A 25,866-nucleotide genomic window follows, 5' to 3' on the forward strand; every position below is an offset into this window, starting at 1 on the left:
AATCCAATAGTTATTAATCATATAACAGTTTAAATTAGAGATTGGATAAATATAATTTGTTACTAATTCCTCCTTCTTTGATGCTTTTATCACAAATTCACAATGTTACAAGTTTGTGGGTTCTATTCTATTCCTGACTATAGTTTCCAGTAACATCTTTCTGCTTCTCATATTCTTCCATTCATCGTACAATTATGATCTGAGATGTCATCTGTTTCCCATTTCCAAACACCGCCTGAATTATCATCGTCTGAGTTCTACACAAATCTCATTGAACGATGCCAACGTTATCAACGACTGCGACCCGGAAAGGTTCTTCACGCTCAATTAATCATAAATGGAATGGCTCAACTGACCCACTTCGCCTCCAAGCTAATCATCTTCTACGTCGAATGCAAACAGATTTTCCATGCCCACCACCTGTTCGACAAAATTCCCAAGTCAAATATCCGCGGTTGGACCGTCCTTATTGGCGCATATGCTCGACATGGTTTTCACAAGGAAGCTATACAACTCTTCTTTAATATGCAAAAGGAAGGAATAGTAAAGCCCAACCAGTTTATCATTCCAAGTGTTCTTAAAGCTTGTGGAAACCTTCATGATTCAGTAACAGGGGCAAGTCTACATTCTCTAATCCTTAAACAAGACTTCATAACTGACCCTTTTGTCACTTCCTCATTGATAGACATGTATGCAAAATGCGGTCATATCGAAAATGCAAGACAGGTATTTGATGGTTCAGATGGAGAAGATCTAGTAGCTTTTAATTCAATGGTATCTGGATATGTTCAACACCAAATGGTTAAAGAAGCTTTCTCATTGGTCAAGAAAATGCAGCTTCTCGGGCCAAAACCAAACGTTTGGACATATAACACATTGATTTCTGGTTTTTCCCAAGCAGGGGATGATCAAATGTTGGTCGAATTATTCCAATCTATGCGTGCAGATGGCATCGAGCCTGGGATCGTATCCTGGACCTCGATAATTTCCGGGTTTATTCAGAACTTTCGAAATAAAGAAGCTTTTTCCACATTCAGACAAATGATAGGAGTTGGTATATATCCCAATTCATTCACAATAAGCAGTCTGATATCCGGTTGTGCGAATTCCTCAAACGTTAAACATGGGAAGGAGATTCACGCCTATGCTATTTTAATTGGGGTTGAATCAGATTCATATACAAGGACTGCTTTACTAGATATGTATGCAAAATGCGGTTACATATACGAAACAAGATCATTATTCTCGAAAACATCAGAGCTGGAGAGGAGCAGTGTGACATGGAATACAATGATTTTCGCCTGCGCAAATAACGGGCATGGGCAAGAATCAATAGAACTGTTCAACAGGATGGTAAAGGAGGAGCCGGAGAAAGTTGACCATTTGACATTGACAGCGGTTCTAACAGCTTGTAGCCATGAAGGAGAGGTTGAATTAGGAAGACAACTGTTTTGTGAGATTAATGGTAAGTTTAAGATTAGGCCGAGGTTAGAGCATTATGCTTGTTTGGTTGATCTTCTTGGAAGAGGTGGAAAAGTTGACGAAGCTTATGAGTTGATTAAGAACATGCCTATGAAAGCCGATTTGTTTGTGTGGGGAGCGTTGTTGGGGGCTTGTAGACAGAATGGGAATGTAGATTTGGCAGAAATTGCTGCAAAGAACTTGCGGGGGCTTGAACCGGAAAGTGTTGGCGGCAGTTTGTTGCTGTCTAATGTTTATGCTGACGTTGGAAGCTGGAGTAGTGCTGCTAAAGTCAAGAAGATGATTAAGAAGAATAAGTTTCTAAATTTTCCAGGTTCTAGCTGGATGTAGCCCATCTATTCTTCCCAATGTCAACAAAAGTTCATAGCATTAGGGGCTAGGCGACTTGTCCTAGACGACTGCATAGTTTGCCTTACTTTTTTAAGGGCCATAGGCGACTGCATAACTTGTTTTCATCGTAGAGCTGATCCTAGGACCATTGAAGTGAGTTTTACATGTGGATGTAAATTTGTTTGATAAATTATAAAAATTTAAAATGTAAAAATTATTATTTTTATAGTTGAGAGTTAGTTAAAATGTGTGTGGTTTTCATATACTGAGGAGTGTTATTAAAATCAATATTTTTTTATATTTTTTTTATTTACTTTATTTACAAACAAAATTACTATAATGTGTTTTATATTATATTCTTTAAAAAAAATTATATAAATTTTATCTTTTAATATAATATATATGATAATATATTAAAATTTTATATTATTATAAAGAAATATTTTTAAAACTCTTATAAAATATAATAAATAAATATATTAGTAATTTTATATATTTAATTGTATTTATAGTTTTCCTTTGTTCGGGTGAGATCGGGGAGGGTCAGTGCGGGAGACACAAATACCATTTTCGCCCCATCTCTGATCCACTATCGATCAAACCGAAAAAAAACTGCCTCAAATGAGGCAATTCAGTTCGATTATCGTGGGGCGGTCTTAAATTGCCATCATTAACTAAGAGGTTTAAATTAAAAATATTAGTTGAAAAAAAAGAATGTAACGTTAAAAGAATGTAATTTTATACAAAAGTTTGACATCGAGAAAAGTAATTATAAAAAGTCGATTATTCATTTAGACTATTTATTGTCAAAGTTATATAAATTAAACAATTTAAACACTATTAATTTATTATATACCTGACATTTATAAATAAAAAATCATTGTCACTAATTTAACTTAGCAAATTGAGGGTTTTGACTATCGAATTTTAAAGAATCGGTTATCAAAATTCAAAACTCTCGTCTCGCTGAAATTCGATAATTAAATTAGTGTTATAAATTTTATTTATAAATTGTTACTTAGTTTTAAAATTGTTAAAACTTTGTATAGCATGATATAAAGATATGGACGAAATCTCCTTTAAAATCTCCGTTAATCATTAATAAGATCCCAATTTGACCAATTATTAACATATATTATGCTGACAACTTTTTCTAAAACTTTATTTAAAAAATTTGTAAGAAGTGATCTCGTTTATCAACTGCATTAATTAAAAAATAAATAGTGATTTGAAGAAGTAGATTAAAATATAAACACTTATATCCAGCCACGTTGTGTGCCAACTGGAGCTATATAGTTATTATTATAACCTAACTTTCACGGCATTTTAATTTATTGCTGTCTGATTTGACTTGTTATAAAATCAGCTTGACCGAATAAGCAGTTTTCATTTTTTATTATTTATTGGAAAAAAGCTCATTTAGACGTATGTACTTGTACAACTAGCTCACTCAGACGTATGTACTAATAAAAGATCATTTAAACATATGTACTATCAAAAATTGGCTCATTTAGCCTCTTTTAATAACCATGGTTAACTTTTATTTTTAAATTTATATATTTATTAGTTAAATATTAATATATTTTCTCTCTCTTTCTTTTTCATTAATTAAATTAGGTAATTTATTTTTTTCTTAAATTTTTTATTATTTTAATATTAATTTCTCTTTTATATTTCATCTTTTTTTATTAGTTTTTATTTCTCATATTTCTTAAATTCTCATTTTTTTTTAAATTTAACAACTTATTTATAAATTTTATGTTTTACTGTTATATTTTTTTGAAGGATTTTTTTATATTTAATTTAATATAATAAAAATGAAAAAAAGGGTTTTTTCTTATTTAATTTAATATAAATAAAAATGAAATTAATAATCTTTTATTTAATTTTTATTCACGACTTATATTAGTAGTAAATGAATTGTTTTGTCTAATATTTGATTATTACTCTTTTAGTGTTTGATGAATGAGTTTTTATTATTATTCAATTTTTAATTATTAATTAATATATTTTTGTATTGAAGGATTTTTATTGTTTTGTTTAATATTTAATAATAAATGTGAATATAAAAAAAATATATAAAAAAGAAGAAGAAATATAGAGTTAAAATAATTAATGATGAATGCGTATAAAATAAAATTAAAATAATCAATCATAAATACTCATATAGAAATAATAAAAAATTATAAAAAAGATAAAAATAAAGGGTTCATTTATTAGTAATAAATGAAATAATAAATGAAAAAGAAAAAGAGAGAAAATATATTAATATTTAACTAATAAATATATAAATTTAAAAATAAAAGTTAACCATGGTTACTAAAAGAGGCTAAATGAGCCAATTTTTGATAGTATATATGTTTAAATGATCTTTTATTAGTACGTACGTCTAAGTGAGCTAGTTGTACAAGTACATACGTCTAAATGAGCTTTTTTCCTTATTTATTCTCTCTATAGTCTATATTATTATAATTAATAAAATGCAATAACCTAAAACTCATATTCATTATTGAATGAATGAAACCCTTAAAGGCTTAAACCTTAACATAGTAACAAGAAGATCCATGGATTATGGATCTCTTAACCCGACTTGACCCATCCAAAAAAAGAAGATAATCACGTGGAAACAAAATAAATAAATAAAAAGTGTTTTCTCTCACCAACAAGTATCCACGTCCAACATTTTTTTTTCTTTTTTGTGCTAAGATCCAAATGTATGGTTGCCATTTCTCGCAAAAAAATTATTTGAAAAAAATAAATAAATCTCGTGACAATCACAATGACATGCAAATTCTTCTTCTTCTTCTTCTTCTTGAAGTTGCAGCCATTGTTGTAGCTTCTACTCAAAATCATTTCATTCAGTTGCTTAAAAACCACTGCATGTGTTCATTACTCCTTTCTTGGTTCAACCGTCACCTTCACTTTCTGCTAGATCCAAGAGATTCTAAAGAAAATTTTCAATTCTAGGTTTTCTTTTAAGTTTTAACTTCATTTTCACGATTTCCTGTTTCATTTATATATTAACCTAACCATCATTGCATATTCGTGACATCGATCGATGAAGGGTGTTTTAGGTTTGAGTTCACTAGTGTATTTGAGGCCTAATCTCAAAAGGGTTTTAGTTTCCTTCACTCATTTTGCTGACAAAATATGGACTTTTCTTCTGATTGGATCATTTCTGTCAATTTTTTTAGCATCTTCTTGTTGGTACCTATTTTCATCCAATTCCCATCAACCATTTCTCAAGAACTATGAGATTCTTAATTCAAATCATTCAAAGGGTATATGTGATTTCTTTGATGGGAGATGGGTTTATGATGAAACACATTACCCTTTATACAATGCATCTCAATGCCCGTTTGCAGAAAAGGGTTTTAATTGTTTAGCTAATGGGAGAAACGATATTGGTTATTTGAAATGGAGATGGAAGCCAAACAACTGCGAAATTCCAAAGTTGAATGTTCTCAGTGTTCTTGAGAAGCTTAGAGGGAAAAGGGTTGTGTTTGTTGGTGATTCTTTGGGTAGAACTCAATGGGAATCGATGATATGTATGTTAATGGAAGGAATAGAAGATAAGAGAAGTGTGTATGAAGTAAATGGGAATAAGATTACTAAACAGATAAGGCATTTGTCTGTTCGTTTCAGTACATACAATCTTATGATAGAATTCTATCGTTCTATCTTCCTTGTGCAGCCTAACGCGATTGTACCTAAGCATTCTCCGAAGAGGGTTAGATCGACAATTCAGCTCGATAAATTGGATAATTTGAGTAATGAATGGGTTGATTCTGATTTCTTGATCTTTAATTCAGCTCATTGGTGGACACCAACAAAGCTTTTTGAAATGTAAAGTCATGTTTAGTTTAGTAATCTTGTTCTTTTTCGTATATAGATTGAATTTGGCTAATGTGTGTTTTCAGACAGGGGGTGTTATTTCCAAATAGGTGGGAAATTGAAGCTTGGAATGTCTCTTCATGATGCTTTTAGAACAGCAGTTACAACTTGGGGGAATTGGATTCAAAATAGTATTGAACCAAATAGGACGATGGTATTCTTTCGAACATTCGAATCTTCTCATTGGAGGTATGAATGCTGCTTATGTTTTAGTTTTTGGAGATAAAATAAATTCATTATGTATGATGTATTGGCCTTTGATTGTAGTGGGAAGACCTGCAAAGTGACGAAACAGCCTCTAGTAAGAACAAGAGGACGGGAACATAATTTGTTCTCTGATATTGTAATGAAATCGTTGAAGGATTTGTCGGTTTCTGTGACTTCTCTTCGTGTAACACAAATGGGTGCATTTCGGAGTGATGCCCATGTTGGTATTTGGAGCGATAACCCGACTGTTGCAGATTGTAGCCATTGGTGCCTGCCCGGACTGCCCGAGACATGGAACGAGATCCTTTTTGCTTATGTTGTAAAACAGGACGGAATTTGTAAGTATTTTATTTTTCATTGAGAAGGCTTAGAATGTAGGTTAAGTTTTGGAATACTTTGAAGCATTGCAATAAACCAAGTATAAATAAGTGCAATTGGTCATTCACATAATTATAATTCAATTTTCAAAAGAAATGTCATATAATGTTACATCCATAGTTCCATCCCCCGAGAATGATTCGAATGCCATAGTTATTGTCTTTTTCTCGTTTATGGGGTTTTTCTTATTCACGTTTCTTGTTGTTGCCTTGTTTTGTTTGATCTTAAGGAGAAGGCGAGAAATTGATCAGAAGACTTGTATTGTTGGTGCTATTGTCAAGGATTCCCATGGTTTCGACTTTCGAAAGATGATGAGTTGCGGATGAAAGAATTGTACGATGAACATGAAAAGTGGGGAAGTTGGTGGTGGGAAGATCTAGATCTCTAGTTCTAACCGCAACTTAGAACATTAGTTTCAAATATCAGTTGTCTTCTTAAATGATTTGTAACTTGTGAAAAAGTTGTAAGTTGTAAATGTATAATGATTGTAAATATCATCCTTGTGCAAGATAAGTTCATGTATAAATGAAGGGTTAAGTTTCTAGGTTTTATTTTACATTAATACTTTCTTTTGTTTATTAATAAAACATTTGTCAAATATCCTTCTTACTAGGTTGACACAAATTATGGTTTTTAGCTTTTTCCAAGGCTTTGGATTTTTTTAAGACTATTTTGTTGTCTTGTTACATCCATTTATAAAGGCTCTTCTAATAATTCTAAAAAAGATTGATAAAATATAGAAACCATTTTTTGTTTGGATGATAATTCTATGAACTCATTTTTTTTGACAATGAATGAATGAGAGGGAGATAACGCTTTTATCATTCTTGTTTCATTTTGGTTTGAATATTTTTTATTTTCTCCGTCTCGTTTGATTTTGGGAATCTCTACGAACACTTTTATATCATTTTTAAAAAAAATCTACACAATTAGGATAGTATTCGAAAAGAGGAATTCAAATATAATCTTATTCCATCCCGTTAAACTAGAGAAAAATAACCTCTAATAAATCAATTCATATAAAAAGCGCGATAAAACTATAATTGTCATCCTATGATTCCTATCTTAGTACACTAATTGATATTTGGTTGGACCCATGTACAATTGTTAGAATAAATTGTAGATTTTGCACAAATGACATTAGGTATATATGAACCTTAAATGGTTCAAAAAAGAGTTAAATCAATGAATTAAACAATTGATATAAGTTTGATCCCAAGTTCAAATATTTTGCTTCACTTCTGCAAATCAATCTGGTGCAGTGAGGAAGAAAGTATCAAAAAGCATCCGCCTTCGCGGCCATGGCTGATGAAGGTTTAATAGCTAAAGATATGTATGTATACATTGAATTATCATCAGTCTCGTAGGAATAACTCTTACCGAAAAAAATGGGAAGCTTAAGCAACAACAACAAGAGACTCTTCGGCCATAATCAAACCACTCCTTGCACGCGTATTCACCAGATCGGTGCCCTAGCTATCGTCGTCACTACCTTCTTCCTCACTAGATTCTTCGATCAATCCTCTTTCTCGTCTTGCAACCCTAATTCCGCCGATTTATCAAATCAAGAACGTCGTCACGCGGTTCATTTTTCTGAAACCGGATCTCTCTCTTGGCCGGAAAGAGGATACGGTTCAGATATCTCACTCAAAGTATATGTTTACGATGAGAACGAGATTGATGGTTTAGGAGTTCTAATGCGCGGCCGCGACGGCAAGATCTCCGCCGATTCTTGTGTTAAAGGTCAATGGGGAACTCAGGTGACAAAATTTTCTATTTTTGATGCATCTTTAGTTAGATTCAGTGATGTTTATTCATTTCTTGATGTTTCTTAGATCAATTGTAGGTTAAAATTCATAGGATGCTTTTAGAATCAAGGTATAGAACAAGAATCAAAGAGGAGGCAGATCTTTTCTTTGTGCCTGCTTATGCTAAATGTGTCCGTATGATGGGTGGTTTAACTGATAAAGAGATTAACCAGACTTATGTGAAGGTGATTCATACTTCTTTTCTATAGTTTTAGGTCAATTTTATTTCATTTTCTCTGCAATTGATCATCGTTTTACTGTTAGGTATTGAGTCAAATGCCGTATTTCAGGCTATCTGGAGGCCGCGATCATATCTTCGTTTTTCCAAGGTAACAATTGCAGTACCAATTGATGCTTAATTTAAGTTGTTATGATTCTTATCTTATTCGTTGACAGTGGTGCTGGAGCTCACTTGTTTAGATCCTGGGCTACATACTTAAATCGCTCTATAATACTCACTCCGGAGGTAAATCAATTGTAATGATGGTTAGATCGTATAAATATGAACCAATTGTTGTTAATCCTTGTTATTGGCAGGGTGACAGAACAGATAAACGAGATACGAGTGCATTCAATACGTGGAAAGATATCATTATACCTGGAAATGTTGATGATGGAATGACGAAAATTGGATCTGGGTTAGTGAAACCTATACCTTTATCAAAGAGGAAATATTTGGCTAACTTTTTGGGCCGAGCTCAGGGGAAGGCTGGTCGCCTTCAATTGATTGAACTTGCTAAGCAATACCCAGATAAGGTATACTTGTTTGAGTTTGTTCTTTTATTAAGGATATTGAAGTGATTAGTAATTTATGTTTATTTGTGCTGTAATACAGTTGGAATCACCAGAGTTGGCTTTCAGTGGCCCTAATAAATTGGGTAGGAGTCAGTACTTTGAACACCTAGCCAATGCTAAGTTCTGCCTAGCACCACGTGGCGAATCCTCGTGGACTTTGCGCTTTTACGAGTCTTTCTTTGTGGTACATTTTTTTTGTTTTGGTTTTCTCTTCCTTTTGTCAATGCAGCAATATGAACACCCTCATTTTGACTATAGGAGTGTGTCCCTGTTGTCATATCGGATCAAGTGGAGTTGCCGTTTCAGAATGTTATCGATTACACGCAGATATCGATTAAATGGCCATGGAATCGTATAGGATCCCAACTTTTGCAGTACCTAGAATCAATACCGGGTTAGTCAGTCAGTTATTTTTTATTAAGTTAATTGTTTTCTGTTATTATTATTATTGTTGTTGTTGTTGTTGATTTTGTTGTTATGCAGATAAAGAAATCGAGAGGATGATTTCTAATGGTAGACGAGTGAGATGCTTATGGGTTTATTATCATGGTCGCGAATCAACGTCGTCTTGCTCTGCTTTCAACGGGGTGATGTGGGAACTTCAGAGGAAAGTGAGGCGATTTCACCAGTCAACTGAGACCTTTTGGTTGCATAATGGAACCGTGGTGAATAGAGATTTGGTTGAGTTCAGAAAATGGAAGCCTCCAATGCCTCTACCCTGAGCTGTTTTGTCGGGTCAGTCTTGGCTTGCCTTTCATGTAGAAAAATGATAGAAAAAATGAATATTATTGTTTCATTTGTTATCTTTTTTATATTTTCCTGTTTGGCTAAAATATGCCGTGAACACAGATCTCACGATAGTTTGCATGATGTATGGCGTGTTTCTAAATTAGCAAAAGAATAGTTTTTAGAAATTTTCTCAAAATTAGGTTGGGTCCCGGGTCAATGACCATCAAAAACAAGATAGAATATTTTTCTAGGTTTGTGATGTTGCATTGCCTTAAATGCCAACTGAAAAAGGACAATCTTTTGACATGTTTGGTTATAGTTACTCCATATGGTCTTGGCTTAAGTGGTGTTCGGTTATGGTCCCTCCAGTCGTGGTACTACTCCATATGGTCTTGGCTTAAGTGGTGTTCGGTTATGGTCCCTCCAGTCGTGGTACTACTCCATATGGTCTTGGCTTAAGTGGTGTTCGATTATGGTCCCTCCAGTCGTGGTACTACTCCATATGGTCTTGGCTTAAGTGGTGTTCGGTTATGGTCCCTCCGGTCATGTTACTCCATATGGTCTTGGCTTAAGCCGCTTAAGTAGCCTGGTCCGAAACAATTGATTTCATAACTATAGGGTGTGGATTCGAACCTTTTATTATATCAAATAAATTATGTCTTCATTTAGCTTTATTTTCCTCTATTTGCTCTATCTTATATAAATTGAAATTATTTAAGCAATCTATTTCTTAGTAAAATAAATTTACTTTAACAAAACCCAAATGCTAATATTAAAACTAAAATGAATCTAATTTGAAACCCATACAATAAGAGAAATGAGACGAGGCACAATTTGATTTTTTTTTTTTGATTTTTTTTTATGTGGTGATACGGATTTCCCCTCCAAATTTCATCACTCCCAAATTATCCATCTCCCTTATTATTATTAATAATAATAATAATAATAATGTAGAAAACATGAGATATCCAGCATTCCAACCTACCTATATTTTACTCTTAAAAAAAAAGAAGACAAAATAGAATCAATTTAACTTTATTAAAAATCCCTCTCCTTTAACTATGTTTGATTTTTCTAGAAGTATATTTGATGGCTATTATATTTAGATGGGTTTGAATTTTAAAATTCTAGCAAGTTCTAATAATAATAAAATGTATTTAATTTAATATCTAATGGAAATTTAGCCATTTTTTTTCTCAATTAGGTATAAAAACATAAATGATTTGACATTAGGAGACTTGATTTTTAACCATAAAATTTAATCCAGACAAAGAACAACATTTTAGATAATACAAGTTGTTGTCAAATAGCGTTTCAAGGATAAGTCTCTTTCTCATAATTAAGCATATCCTAATGTAAAAGAATGAAACCGAAATCTATAATTTGATAATTATCTCTTACGAGTTACGATAATATGGTTATATTTATGCGTCGCCTTCTCTTATCATACCATGTACAAGGACAACTCGAGTTGAGAAATGTTTTAGGTTAAAAGTTATTAAGAAATAGGAATGATAAATTATAAAGAAGAGGAGGGTAGGTCCAACCAAATTTAATTAATAACTTACCTAGATCAAAGGAAACCAATTGGTGGGCTCTCTACAATCTAAAAGAATTAATTACAAAATGCTACAAGTGTTTGAATTGTCATATATATATATATATATATATATATATATATATATATATATATATATATATATATATATATATATATATATATATATATATATATATATATATATATATATATATATATATATATATATATATATATATATATATATATATATATATATATATATATATATATATATATATATAATAGCATGCTAAGAGTTAGCACAAGGAAATTCAATTAATGAATATATATCAAGTTGGTACTATTATTCAATTGCCATGTTGTTGATTTTACAACCATTAGCCTTGGGCAATGCATCCTACCCTTCAAGGCAATTTAGCTTTCAATACCCATGGCCCCTTAATTCCATCATCTTATATCCATTGCATTCTTATTGTTTAAGCATACCTTCTATACCTTTGTGCCAGCTAGGTTGTTCAAAAGTCAAAATCGACACGAGAGTGACTCATTATGGATATGTATAGATCTTAGTTAGAAAACGACAACTATGGATAAATTTATCTTCACTCTTTTGTCATCTAGGTTTAAAGTCCTGAACCGTTTTACTTTGTTCATAATAAAGTGTCATTGTTACATAAACACATGCCCGACCTAGAGTTCAAGCGATCTAACACATCTTTAAGCCATGTATCGAGTGTAGTGTAGGATATTTGAGTACAATTTTTCCCCTCAATAAACTTGATCTTCGTCTTATACCTTAGGCGGACTTGTCTTGTACAGGAAGATTGTGAAATCGACCTAATTTATTATTGTAATAACTTATATTGTTATACTAATATAATTCTTGCCTTTTAATTTATATTTACTTTCATTTTAATATTATTATTACTATTGTTTATAAAATTTAAGATATAAAGAAAAATAATATACTAAATAAGCTAATATTTAAATTGTTTTCTCAACAAAATTATAATTATTTTAGAATTTGATATTTATTCTCATGTTAACTTATTAATTAATTTAATTGGGATAGAGAGATTATGATTGAAAGAAAGCTAGGGGACAAAGCAAAAGGGAAAGGTAGATATATCTTGAATAAATTGTATTCTTAGCCAATCAATCATTATTAACGTGTTTAAACAATTTAGTGTAAATTAATCATTTTAAAATGATTATTTAAATATCAATTAATATATATTATATATAATTATCACAAAATAACTTCAAATTTTTAAAAATTATAGTATGTAGATGTTAATACTATTATTTAAATTAAAATTTTGATTTGAAAAATAAAATAGTTTCTCAAACATAAAATGAAATACCCAAATCCTGATTACACGTGTCCCATTGTAAGGAAATTCTTGAATATTAGTTCCTAATTCCTATCAAAGGGCCCAAAATTAGGAGCTATCATTATAATGACTGTCACCACTCTATATACCTAAATTTCATGAAACTACATTTTATAAACCTAATATTTTTTTGTAGTCATCTAGTTTTAAAAAAATATAAAAAATAAATAAATAATGAGTCCATTTGATAACTTTATTTAAATAAATAAATGATGAATATATGATTTTGTTTGAATTGAGATTTTTTTTTAAAAAAAAGTAATGATTAATGATAATTTGAGTTGGTGAGAATTTTTTTTATTAAAATACCTAAATGATATTAATATATAATGATAAAATAAAAAATATTTAAATATTTGAATTAATTAATTTAATAAATAAAAAAGAAACCTTTTTTCTAAAATTTTGGTAATTCAAATAACTTAAATCAAATCAAACCTATTTGAGAAATTTATCTCAAGATACAATTGTGGGAATAATCTAAAATTAAAAAAAAGGAAAAAATGAATAATCTCATTCAACTATAGAACTCATTATCGATTCACTTTACACCATAGAAAACTTCTCAATAACCTTCGGTTAGGCTAATATGATACGATCCTTGTAATTAAACTTTTGCGTCACCATAGTAAGTGATGAGCGCTTGATTATCCCTCTCCATCCCACCCTTTTTAGAAATAAAAAATTGATGAAAAACATAAAAATAACTAAACCAAAATGAAATATTTATGAATTGAAATATGAATAAAAATGCAATATTTAGGGTACTTTACTAGTTACAAGTTCCAAAAACTTTATATGGGTAAACTTTGGGGTTTTCCGTCTAGTGGATATCTTCTGAATGAATGGGTCCATCATATGTCATCTATAAACCATAACTAACCAAACAATCCCTAATCAGATGTCCGTGTTATAGGTCATAAATAAAAAAAAAATCAAAAAAAAAACAATCTATTAAAATCCCAAAAAAATAACGACATAAAGGACCAAAAACAATATCACAAACATAAAAAGTATAAAGAGCAAAAATAATATTGTGAAGCAATTAGATTAATATGTGAATCATTCCTAAGTATAATAGGTGTCCTGTTGTTTATAAAGAAAGATAAACTCAACTAAATATTTAACGAAAGTGAATCCACGAATTCGAGGTGGCCTGCCAGGTTGTTCACACGTCTCGAAAACATTCATTTCATGTCTCAAAACCACTCATTTCGGGAAGAAAAAAATAAAAATAATTTTTTATCCCGAAATGACTGTTTCGGGACATTATGAAGCAGTTTCGGGACCTGAAATAAGCGTTTCGGACATTTTGAAAAAAATTTCTCTCTTATCCACATGTAATGCCACGTTAATTTATAGACTTAAAACTGTGCAGGTCGTTGAATCTTTCGTTTCTTATCATTTTTCTTGTTTATATATATTCATATTTATAGTTTATTATTATTAATATTAATATACAAAAAGAATGATAAAAATATATATAATTAGATACATGGCTACTGGATAAGATTTTATCGAGCTGAACAATTCTGAAAAATATAAATAGTCACATGATTGATTATATGTGGACCAAAATTCTAATGTGATAAAAAAAAATTAAAAACGTGGTACCTAATTAATTCTAGATATTGCTTTATTTTCGAGAATATTTCAGTTGTGATCAAGATTAAATAATAATACGGTGAACCAATGGACTAGAATTGAATAAAGAAAATAAAAATTAAGAGTGGAAACAAAAAATGAGAGATGATTGATGAGGCTTCAAATATTTTATTTTTAATTTGAATTTATTCTATTACTTAAACTAACATTTTTCATAAATTTTATTTTTGTTTAAACGTTTTTAATAAAATCAAACTTGAGATATTTAGGTAGAAAATCACCCACCTCAACTTAAAAGAGTTGATAAAAGAAAATAATAATATTAATAATTTTGTGTATGCATTGACATCTAAAAAATAAAATAAAATAAAATGGGGACTGAAGTCTGAATCTACCACAAGAACCATCAAGCCATATATATATATATGTCTATCGTTACAAATTATAATATATTTTATTTTACTAACTTTCTGTTAGAAAAAAAAAATGGTGAGAAATAGAACAATAAATTTTAATATTTACACCGACAACATTTATATTCTAGACTAGACTAGACTAGAGATGTTCGAATAATTTTCTAGTGCACCATATCAATTGTTCTATTTGCCATCAGTTCTAACCCATCTCAAAAAATTAATACAGTGATGTCCTATGACTAGTTTGATTTTTTTTTTTAAATAGACAATAATTAATAGTAATAAATATTATATTTTTTGTTATTCATGGTAAAATTTTTACGGATAATATGTAAATGAAAAAATGTTGTATTATGTTTAGTCATTGTCGTATATGTCACGAATAAGTTGAATCGATAACTCACTTACTTTTGCCGATGAGTAACTAGTATATATGGAGTCTTTCGTGGAGTATTACTAGAGTTCATTGGGTGATGCCCGAGTAATTGAATAGTTGTTAGGAAGTTTGAATTGTTGCGGCTAATATGGTAGGTTTATAAATTTGGGTTACTATCTCAATTATTTTTTGATGTACTATCTAATTGGAGAGAAATTGTCGAACTTTCAATTATCGTAATCGTCCAATGCGTATAATTCATAATGCTATTATTATTATGACGTTTTACTGAATTCGTTCAGCAAAACCGGTAGAATCAGTTGGGAGTTAATTATTTTCTCAAGACTTAGATGCTCAATAACTTATTGAGTAACATTTTATTTATTTAATGTCATATTTTGTCGTTGTGTTTAAATAATTTTTATTATTTTAAAACATGAACCATTTATTCATTTTTTAATAAATATTACTTATTTAATTTAAAAGGTTAATTATGACTTATATTCGTCGGTAATGGTAATGACTTTAATTTAAAACGTTTTTAATATGATTAATGATAAAATTGAAAAAATATTGTTTTGAATATAAGGAGCAATAGGAAAAAAAAAGAAAATTAGGAAATTGGATAATCTCTTTGTTAGAAAAAAGGTAAGCAAATATAGAAGATAAATTACACTTCTCTTTTTCAAATTTTTTCTCACTATACAAATCTTTAGAGTTCTAAGATGAACGTTGAACCCAAAATAAATATTATGTTAAAAAAAATTATATTAGTTAGTTAGTTGAAATAGGGACTTTAACTTAAGCTTTTAAATAATAATCAAACCGAAATCATGAATTTTAATTTTTAAAAACAGATCTTAACATTTGAGTTACTAGGGATATAATAATATTTGAAAATAAATTAAGTCAAATTACTAGGGTTATAATAATATTTGAAAATAAATTAAGTCAAATTACTAGGGTTATAATAATATTTGAAAATAAATTAGGGCTCGTTTGATGTACTATTTTTTTGGGGTCTTCGAGAATTTATCCTAAGACTCAACCATCCTTTCATCTATAATTTAAATCATCTAGGCCTCGTTTGATGAAGGGGTTTTTGGGATAAAATCCAGTTTTTATCCCAAAACCCAAACATCTTATTAACCATCAAATCAAATAATTTTATCATTTAGATACCAAAACTACCCTCTAATTTTATCTTCTATCTCTAAATCATTATTCTCTCACTAAATCATTATTCTCTCACATATACCATATCTTCTAAAGTCAAAGGGTAAATTAGTCTTTAAATTTTAAAAACTAGTTTTTTCCTACTTTTTATCAAACAAAAGTTCTTTTAGATAAAACCCATACAAAATCCAAAAAACCACTTCCTCAAACAAGGCCCTAATCAACCATTTTATACATTTAAATACTAAATTACTCTTTATTTAATTATATAAAATTAATTTATCTTTAAAAATAATTTTTTTTTTTTTTTTTTTTTTTTTTTTTACTTTTAACCCTTAAAAACTAGTTATAATTTTTTTGTATCAAACATAATATTTTTTTGAAAAAAAAAAAAAACTAAAGATCAAACAACCATGAGTCAAAGGCCTCGTTTGATGAAGAGGTTTTTGGGATAAAACCCAGTTTTTATCCCAAAACTCAAACATCTTATCAACCATCAAATCAAATAATTTTATCATTTAAATACCAAAACTACCCTCTAATTTTATCTCCTCTCTCTAAACCATCATTCTCTCACTTACACCATATCTTCTAAAGTTAAAGGGCAAATTAGTCTTTAAATTTTAAAAACCAGTTTTTTCCTACTTTTTATCAAACAAAGGTTTTTTTTGGATAAAACCCAGACAAAATCCAAAAAACCACTTCCTCAAACAAGGCCAAAGTGTATTGCAATGGACAGAATGAATGAATAGAACTAAAACATTTCTACTAAATATATAGAAAAAGAAAGTTTGTCACACCTTTCGGACCGGTGGTAAGTATGTAGTAAGTTTGTCTGTCTGTCTGTCTAGTCCATCTAAATTTATCACAACTAAACACAAAAACTTTTTAATTAATGGGATAAGGACCATTTTATATTTACATGTATTAAATAAATAATACATGTTTTACCATCACCTCCATTTAGCTTGTTTGGTATTCAATCTAGCTATTGTTAAATCCATTTAATCATTTTTTATTATCTATTAAAATACCAAGATTTTAAGGATGTTTCATCCATTTATTTTAAGGGTTTTTATTTAGCAAGGTCTGTGTAACTCATTTTTTTTTTTTTTTTATTTTATGTTTTTACTCCATGTAAATTAACTGTGCCTAAGAAGTAAAAAATAAAAACTACCCCATTCCCTTTGAGCTAGCTATAAGAAGAAGTTCTGCGATTCAATTAGGGCTATTCTCTCTCTCTCTCTCACTCTTGAACAAGTTCAAGAACTAATGGGGAATACTGTCCATTTCGTCTTTGGGATTTTTGGTTTCTTCTTCTTCTTCTCTATTTCTTCCATGTCTTTTCTCTACTACTTACATGTAATCTAATCATCATCTTCTTCTTCTTTCTTTCATTTCAGGAAATGTTAATGGCCTTCTTCTCTTCTTGGCTCCAGTGTAAGTCTCTCTCTCTCTCTCTGTGAATATATCAAGAAACAGGGGATTATGATGATGATGATGATGTAGCAATAAGCATGAACAAGTTGGTTACTGTTTCATTCCTTCTTTCTTTCTTTCTTTCTTTCTTTCTTGCAGGATTACTTTCAAGAGAATCTTGATAAACAAATCTACTGAGGACTTTTCCGGAATTCCATATGTCATGACCCTCCTCAACTGTCTCCTCTCTGCCTGGTTGGTATCTTCTTCTTCTTCTAATTACCTTCTTTTCTTTTCTTTTTTGACAAAAATACCCTTGATTAGGGGTGGTTGTTTGATATATTATGTTTTATTTTGAGAAAAAACCCTTAAAAACCCTTTTTCCATAGATTAATCATAGGTTATATTTCAAAGTATTGATTTTATTAATGATATTTAAATGATAAGGGTAGTATGGTAAATCATCCCAAAATTCTATAAGGGACATCATGTGACCTCAATAATTTGAAAATCACAGTTTTTTTGTTTTACCTATTTCAAAACAATAATCATTAGATCTCTGTTTTTACTATATATCCTTGTTTTTTTTTCTTTCATTTTGGACCTAGATGATTGATACATAATTTTGGGTTTGGACAGGTATGGATTGCCTTTTGTTTCGAAGAACAACGTGTTAGTGTCGACAATCAATGCGACCGGAGCCGGCATAGAATGCATCTACGTCCTCATTTTCCTCATTTTCGCAGCAAAGAAAGAAAAAGCCAAGATTCTTGGCCTCCTCACTTTCATCCTCTCCGTCTTCGCCGCCGTCGCGTTTATTTCCATGTTTGCCCTCCACGGCAACGGCAGAAAAGTCTTTGCCGGATTTGCTGCAGCCATCTTCTCCATTATTATGTATGCTTCACCTCTTTCCATCATGGTAAGTTATTAATTAATTAAAACACACTTATATATGTATATCATTCTTTTCAATTTGTTACCAATTAATATGGTCTTCAAATTGTATAGAGGTTGGTGATTAAGACTAAGAGTGTCGAGTTCATGCCATTTTTCCTTTCGCTATTCGTCTTCCTTTGTGGTACTTCGTGGTTCGTATATGGGCTTCTAGGAAAAGACCCTTTTGTCGCGGTGAGTTATTAGAATGTTTTTTTTCTTGAAAAAATTCAATTTGTACACTTATGGTTGTAATTAATTTGTAGGTTCCAAATGGTTTTGGAAGTTTATTAGGAGCGGTCCAGCTGGTCCTATACTTCATTTATCGTGACAACAAAGTGGAAGAAGACAAGAAACGTGTCATGGAAACAAACGGATCGATTGAATTGGAGAAAAAACAGCAACAACAGCAGCAGCATAATAAGATAGACTTGGTCTAGAGGATTATGTCCCTTGCTTCTCCACTCTTCAGTCAATTGTTGTTGTTTTCAAAAAATTAATATTAGAATTCACATGGAGAAGTTTTAGTAAGTTTTAGTTTGTTTCTATGTAAGATGATGGATGGATCATGTTGTATGGATAAGGAGGTTTCTCTTATTTGAAAAACACCAGAATTAGTTGATCATTAATTACTTTCTCTTATTTAATTGCCCATTGTTATTTATATATTAAATGTCTTCTATTTAATTCTTAAAAGTTATATACTTGTTTTTGGTTTGAATTAAAAAATTAAATCTAATCTGATCAAACATCATCTATATATAAAAAAAAGGATATGAATAATTTTAATGTATGAGATTCTTATTCTCTTTTTCATTGAGTTGTTTGAACCGAGTTTTGTTGGAAGAAATTATGAGAGTTCTTGTTAATCTTTTTTTTTTGTAAGGTGCGATCTACGTTGAGATATGATAGATGAATGATTTAAATTATCTTAGTGAGTTGATGTTGTTTGTATCTCAAAGAGGTGAAGATGATCCCTCATCTTCTTTTACATTGTAAGGTGTTTTGTTGGTATTTGGAATATCTTTTATAGAGTATTACTAGTATTCATTGGGTTATTTATCGGGAACCATTGATGCGTGTTGGAAAATTTAGAATGAGGCGACTATATTTACATGCCTAAGACAATGAGGCTATATCCCAAATATTTTACAATGGATATTTTGGATAGAGATGAATCGCAGAACCTTCAACAATCAAATTCAAATATCCATTATCGATCTTTCACAATGTTATCATTTTAACATTATATTAGGTTCCATCTGGAAAGTCGACATATTCGATCAAGATTTCGTTACCCTGAAAGATATTCGCACATATTAATTTTTAATTTATTAATTTTTCGTTCCTCATTGTTATTTTTTTTAGTTGCATTTAAACTACTATCCATATTTATATCATTATATTGAGCATTTAAAAAAATATTATTTTATATTAACATATTTTAAATATTTCAAAATAAAATATGAAAGAATTTTTTTTTTAAATCAATTAAAATAAAATATGACACCTCGTATCTCTTTTTATATTCTCTCTCTAACCTTTCTCATATTTTAAATAAATCATAATTACTTCAATAAATTCAATATAGATAATACTTTTCTAATTTTCCTTTTGTAAAGTTACTGATTAATCATATAATCAAGCCAAATTACTAAATCTGATTTTTATGATGGTTTTGTCAGCACCATTATTAGTACTGTTCATCTGAAAAGCTGTGTGGACAGTGGCTGATAAGGCCGTTGTTTCATGTCTACCCATGGTTTTGAACCAATTTTCTCAATTTATCGAATTTTCTATTTATTTTCCTTAATTTATCTCTAAAATTATAAATTAACAAATATTTTATATTTATAATTCAATTTTAATTTTACAATTTTGGTGTTATCTTCCTAATAATTTTTTCATCCAACTTTTGAGTTAGACAGTAAAGATTTATCAATTTTATGTCTTGTCAATTAAAATTTTGAGTTAATAATTCATATTAATTTTTAAATTATTTTTTTAATTTAATTTTTTAATCTTATATTTGTAGTGAATTTTCAATCCAACTTTTGAGTTAACAATTCATATCATCAACTTTTGTAGTGATTTGTCTATCTAACTTTTATCAATCTTATCTTTATAGTGATTTATCAATTCAACTTTTGAGTTATAATTCATATCAACTTTTAAATATATTGTCAATTCAAATAGTTAATGTTAAGTGCTAATTTTTGTATAAATAACCCCTCATAATATTGAGAATTCAAATAGATTAACATAGTTAACTTTTTTTTAAGTTAGGTTAGTTTTATGTATTTATAATTTATCATTAATACCTTTTTTTTATTTGTGATAGATAAATAATCTTTTCAACAAAATTGAAAGATCAAATGCAATATACAACTTAAGTGGTGTTGATGCTGATTAAAATCATGAAAATGTGCTAAAAAGTGAATCTGAATGCGATGAAATACACAATGATGAGCAAGATGACTCACAACGATGATGAACATATTCCAAATGCTACTTTGTTTGAAATTGAAGAGATTAATGTTAATTCAGGTAATCGTTCAAACATCGGTTCACTCGATTATAATTTATTTAAAAGTCAATCTCTTGCAGATAAACAATCTGCAATAAGTGCGATAAAAGAATATCACATAAAAAGTACTATAAATTTTTATGTGTGAAAAGTGATACAACACGATATTAGGCATCATGTGTTGTGAAAAAATATCTATAGAGAATTCGAGTAATGATATCAAAGAAATCTGGGTTATTTGTAACCACTAAACTACCTGCTGCTAAACACAATTGTTTATTGATGACAATAGAACGAGATCACAAGAAACTAACGTCTAAATGATTGCACACGTAATAAAACTATAAATAAGTTTATTGAATATTTTATATTACTTATAAATTTATTCATTTTATGTCATATTATAAATTATTTTCCTATATTTACGTCAGGTTAAAGATAGTCCTTATCTCAAAGTAAACAACATCCGAAATCAAATTACATCTATGTACAGTTATCATTTTAGTTACAAGAAAACATGGATCGGAAAGCAAAAAGTAATATATCAAATGTTTATGGCAATAGTATGACTTCTTACGCTAAACTTCCTACTTTTTTAGTGATTTGATTCATTTTAATTCAGGCACAATTGCTTTCATTGACGCTGAAGCTAATAGTACAAAACTCAACACATTTATGTGCAAACGTATTTGGTGGGCATTTAAACCAATGTTTGAGAGATGTCAGCATGCTTAGCCTGTTATCAACATCGATGGTACTTTTCTATAAGGAAAATACAACGGAAAATTATTGATTGTAATGAGTTATGATTCAAATAATTAACAGTATCTCATTGCATACACCTTAGTTCATGAAGAAACAACCTTCAATTGGTCTTAGTTTTTATATCATCCCTGACTATATATTTGTTAAAATAAAAGGATGTGCATTATTTATGACCGACATGCTGGAATTATTGAAGCCATAAAAATGGTAGAAAATGGTAGAAAATGGTTTCACCCGTGAGTAGGGTACATCGATTTTGTTTGTTACATTTATATAGTAATTTTTGTTCAGCTTTTCCAGGCGCACATTTGAAGATGCTTTGTTGGATGGCCAGAAATACTTCTCAAGTACAAAAATTTGAAGTAGTAATGACGCAAATTAAGGAGATTAATTCTGATGCCGAATATGGTTGCAAAAGATTCCACTAGAAATGTGGACTATGTCTAATGACGTATGTTATCGTTATGGCCAAGCGACAACAAATATGGTTGAAAGTTTCAATGGACTCTTATGTTTGGCTAAGTTTCCACCAGTCATAGCAATGTGTTGGAAAATTGAATAATAGCACCTGTTTAACAATAAAAAAATAGACAAACTACAACAAAGACCTAACAATTCTTTTTCCCTTTTGTGTAATCAAATAGGCAGCCAAAACAATTGAGCAAAATAACCTTACTAACAATCTAACAAACAGAGAGCAAGACACTAAGATTTTACGTGGAAAACCCAAATTAGGTAAAACCACAAAACACTTCGGCCACTTAAATCATCCACTATATCAAATGAGTATACAATGTTGTTTAATACAAGCCTATATGTAATCTAATAAAAATTATCAATTAACCTCATCATAACTTGTCATTCATATACATTATCATCATCACTAAAGATGGCTAACCAAATGAAGAATGGATAAAGGAAATTAGAAGAAGAACCTGCTGCTTCAATGGAGGAATGTTGTTTCAATGGAGGAATTTTGAAAGGTTGTCGTCAGGTTTTTGGAGGGAGAGAAAACAAATGTATGTTGTGTTTTTTTTCTTTAATTAAATATGCCCTGATGAGCTTTATTAATTGTTAGGCCCAACTGCCAAATGAGCTGACTCAACACAATTATAGAGTATACATATTATTGATCTGTGAAATTAGTCGCACAAAGACGAATCGAGACGTTTAATGACTTTCAAAATGGTCAAACTTATTGTCAAAGGTCAAGAAAATTATTTGAAACTGTTCAGAAGAAAACATCATCACACAAGGTTATTCCATACAATGAACAAATAGGAGTCTTTAAAATCATTACTGCACAATTCAGAACCATAAATTGATATTGGAAGAGTGATAACAAATACATTTTGGATTTATATAGAGATTTTTGCTTTTTTGAAAAAATGGAGTCGATATCATTTTCCATGTTCACATATTGTGGTAGGTTGTTTTCAGGGCCGGCCCCGAGAAAAAAAAGTAAATGTTTAAATATTAATAAAAAAAGTTATTTTAAGTTAAAATGTAGTATTAAGAATATAAAATCAGGACATAAAAACTAATGTTATTTAAGAGAACATAAAATGATAAAAGTGTTCATTCTCTAAGAAAAATATTTTAAGTTGAAATGGAGAAGATTAAAAAACACATCCAAAAAAATATATATATGTCATTTTCTCAACGAATAAAGATAAGTCATTTTCATTGGGAAACGTTTTTGAAAGATGATAATGAAAATAATATTTCTTTATTATATTCTGCCTTGTAAAGTGTTTGAGGCCAAGTTGAATTCTACAAGCCTGTTTAAAAATAAATATTTATATATCGAAAGCCTTTATTTATGCACAATTAATATTTTCGAATACATTCTTAACATTATAATTTATCTCAGTTATAATAAAATGTCATTTCAAACCTTTATATACTCTATTTCATAAATCAACAAATAAATAAGAAGATAAATATATGAGGTATTGTAAGAAGAACAATTGCTTAGCAGCACCAGGTAAATGTAAGTCTTCAGTTTTGTAGCAAACACTTGTTCTATTAATGAAAACTTTTGAAAACAAAATTATGCAAAAAGTAGGCAGATATGTCTCAATACCAAAATTTAAAACATTTGAAACAGTTGTACTCAAAAAGAGTAGTCTTTGAGATCTGCCCTGGAGTCCCCGATATCCACATTGGCTAAGCATTCTTCGGAAGTCAAGGGAGGGAGTTGTTTCATCTTCCTCTTGAGATTTTGTTTGTGCCAATCGCTCTTAAAGTGTTCACGATACTCCTTTCCATCTCCCACAAAGGCCTCACAAGTGCTACAATTGATTTTCTGCTTAACATCATCAACAACCACTTTGCTGCTGCTTTCTGTTGGTGTCTCGGTTACACTCTGCTTTTGCAGTTTCTCAGATAGTTGTTCTGTTGTTTCCAGTGGAAGCGAAGATATGGTATCCTCGTGTTCATCGTAGTCTTCTACTTGTGTATCCCCTTCGAAATGAACAGACACTGCCAAAATCTCTAGCCTGCCTTGCAAATCCCTTATAAAGGAATCACATTCCCGATAAAACCCTGGTTCAATTTCACATATCTGAAGAAAATTTTGGAAAAACTTAGGCATTGTTTGTAATTCAATCCATTTAAAACTTTTAACATAATTGAAATGATATCCAAGAGACTTACCATAGATGGTTGACTTCCCGCTTCATCTTTTGACACAATGTTGGCAGTCCAAGTAATCACCTTTTCAACAAGTGACGGAAAATGTTGTGTGGCTACAGTCAAACGCAACCTCATTGGCGAACGTTTAATTGAGAATTTTTTTTGAAGTTCACGAATAACTTCTAGAGCCTGGTAAGACAATACAAAGCAACATCAATATAGAATTCTGAGATCAGCTCAAACTTATCAACCAATACAATTTACCTGTTTCTTAGAGCTGCTATTTGGGTCGACTGCAAAATGAATTTCGTGCATCAAACGTTCAATCATGCTGATAGTATAGGGACGATTTGTCTCGGGATTGATAGTTTTCTGCATAACTATAGTTGCAATATCACGAAATTGACTTGACAATTGTGATTCCCTTTCTTTCCCAGCAACTTGCAGTTCTCCTTTATCCAAAATCTATCATATTTTAGAAGATTCATGTTTCAGTACTGAATAAGTAGAAATTATGCATAATCATGATGCTACTGACCTCCAAACATATTTTTGATTGATCATCTGTCCCAAAAACAGCTATCAAATCTTTCGATTTTGCAAGAACTCCTTTCGAAACATTTGAGTAAACAATTTGTGACTGTAACACTTCATCCAAGTCCTTCTCTCTGTTAGGATTAAAGCAAAATTTCAACATAAGGAACTAACTAGGTCTAAATTCTAATACTGAACAAAGCTGACATCTAATACATTCAATCCGATCAAATCCGTTCAGCGATTATCACTAATAGATATCATAGTTGAACACAATAATACTTCGCTGAAGAAACACTTAAAGCGATGAGATGAGATGAGAGAGAAAGAGAAGCTTACACGCCGGACCGCCATGAGAGAACCTTGTTTTTGTAGCAAGCGATCTCAAACCGAATTCCACGTTTCTTCAAACGTACGACAGCTACGTTCGTCAGCCTCTTCTGCCCTACCGGCTGCACCAGCGTCTTCGACATAGAATCTGTGATATACTCGAAGATTCAACTGATTATAGACGATCAACCAAGAACAGTCGATTGAAGCTCTGTTCTAGGGTTTCAGAGTTGAGAGCAAAAAGAAACAAGATGATATATTATTTACACTGATGTTTGCAAATATTGGTTTAGTCCCTGAATTAAGTATACTATACAAATTATACCTATTACAATTACTTTAGTCATATTTGACCATAAACTAAATAAACAGTATATATTTAATGAAATTAATGCCCTAGTTAGTCTCTTATTATAAAATTATTGTTTTAACTTTTTTTTTTAACATAAACCCGAGTCTATTTTAATATTTTCGGTGAAATGTTAATATTTTATTTTTACAACAAAATTCATATAATTTAAAATTGGATACAAATTTTTAATCAAATTTATTTAACTAACCTTCAAAATAATATTGCATACAAACATT

At 30.2% G+C, this 25,866-nt stretch overlaps 5 protein-coding genes across 6 annotated transcripts; 4 read left to right on the top strand and 1 right to left on the bottom strand.

Annotated features, from left to right (window-relative positions):
* Nucleotides 1-131: 131 nt before the first annotated feature.
* LOC124945879 (pentatricopeptide repeat-containing protein At5g59600) lies at nucleotides 132-1,962 on the top strand. The gene has a single exon (XM_047486399.1). It carries the CDS (start codon nucleotides 205-207, stop codon nucleotides 1,810-1,812), a length of 1,608 nt encoding a protein of 535 aa, XP_047342355.1. The 5' UTR covers nucleotides 132-204; the 3' UTR covers nucleotides 1,813-1,962.
* Nucleotides 1,963-4,576: 2,614 nt separating this feature from the next.
* Nucleotides 4,577-6,847, top strand: LOC124944442 (protein trichome berefringence-like 7). Of its 2 annotated transcripts, XM_047484695.1 has the most exons (4): nucleotides 4,577-5,093; nucleotides 5,178-5,658; nucleotides 5,737-5,895; nucleotides 5,974-6,847. In XM_047484695.1, exons 1-4 carry the CDS (start codon nucleotides 4,871-4,873, stop codon nucleotides 6,272-6,274), a joined length of 1,164 nt encoding a protein of 387 aa, XP_047340651.1. In that variant the 5' UTR covers nucleotides 4,577-4,870; the 3' UTR covers nucleotides 6,275-6,847. The 2 variants fall into 2 exon arrangements, with proteins under 2 accessions (XP_047340651.1, XP_047340650.1); XM_047484694.1 differs by having other exon boundaries at nucleotides 4,578-5,658.
* A 701-nt stretch (nucleotides 6,848-7,548) lies between these two features.
* On the top strand, nucleotides 7,549-9,764 carry LOC124944893 (probable glucuronosyltransferase Os03g0107900). Its single transcript, XM_047485243.1, has 8 exons — nucleotides 7,549-8,051; nucleotides 8,138-8,284; nucleotides 8,364-8,428; nucleotides 8,496-8,565; nucleotides 8,637-8,855; nucleotides 8,935-9,078; nucleotides 9,153-9,288; nucleotides 9,378-9,764. Exons 1-8 carry the CDS (start codon nucleotides 7,680-7,682, stop codon nucleotides 9,614-9,616), a joined length of 1,392 nt encoding a protein of 463 aa, XP_047341199.1. The 5' UTR covers nucleotides 7,549-7,679; the 3' UTR covers nucleotides 9,617-9,764.
* A 7,583-nt stretch (nucleotides 9,765-17,347) lies between these two features.
* On the top strand, nucleotides 17,348-19,088 carry LOC124945532 (bidirectional sugar transporter SWEET1). Its single transcript, XM_047485986.1, has 6 exons — nucleotides 17,348-17,442; nucleotides 17,537-17,573; nucleotides 17,712-17,807; nucleotides 18,192-18,471; nucleotides 18,561-18,680; nucleotides 18,752-19,088. The coding sequence occupies exons 1-6, from the start codon at nucleotides 17,406-17,408 to the stop codon at nucleotides 18,923-18,925; spliced, it is 744 nt and encodes a 247-aa protein (XP_047341942.1). The 5' UTR covers nucleotides 17,348-17,405; the 3' UTR covers nucleotides 18,926-19,088.
* A 4,642-nt stretch (nucleotides 19,089-23,730) lies between these two features.
* Nucleotides 23,731-25,502, bottom strand: LOC124945302 (ribosome maturation protein SBDS). Its single transcript, XM_047485708.1, has 5 exons — nucleotides 25,288-25,502; nucleotides 24,953-25,082; nucleotides 24,679-24,879; nucleotides 24,436-24,603; nucleotides 23,731-24,343 (listed from the first exon to the last, which is right to left on the bottom strand). Exons 1-5 carry the CDS (start codon nucleotides 25,419-25,421, stop codon nucleotides 23,894-23,896), a joined length of 1,083 nt encoding a protein of 360 aa, XP_047341664.1. The 5' UTR covers nucleotides 25,422-25,502; the 3' UTR covers nucleotides 23,731-23,893.
* Between the last annotated feature and the right edge of the window lie 364 nt (nucleotides 25,503-25,866).

Source organism: Impatiens glandulifera, chromosome 7, assembly GCF_907164915.1.
Source record: "Impatiens glandulifera chromosome 7, dImpGla2.1, whole genome shotgun sequence".
Taxonomy (NCBI): Eukaryota; Viridiplantae; Streptophyta; class Magnoliopsida; order Ericales; family Balsaminaceae; genus Impatiens; species Impatiens glandulifera.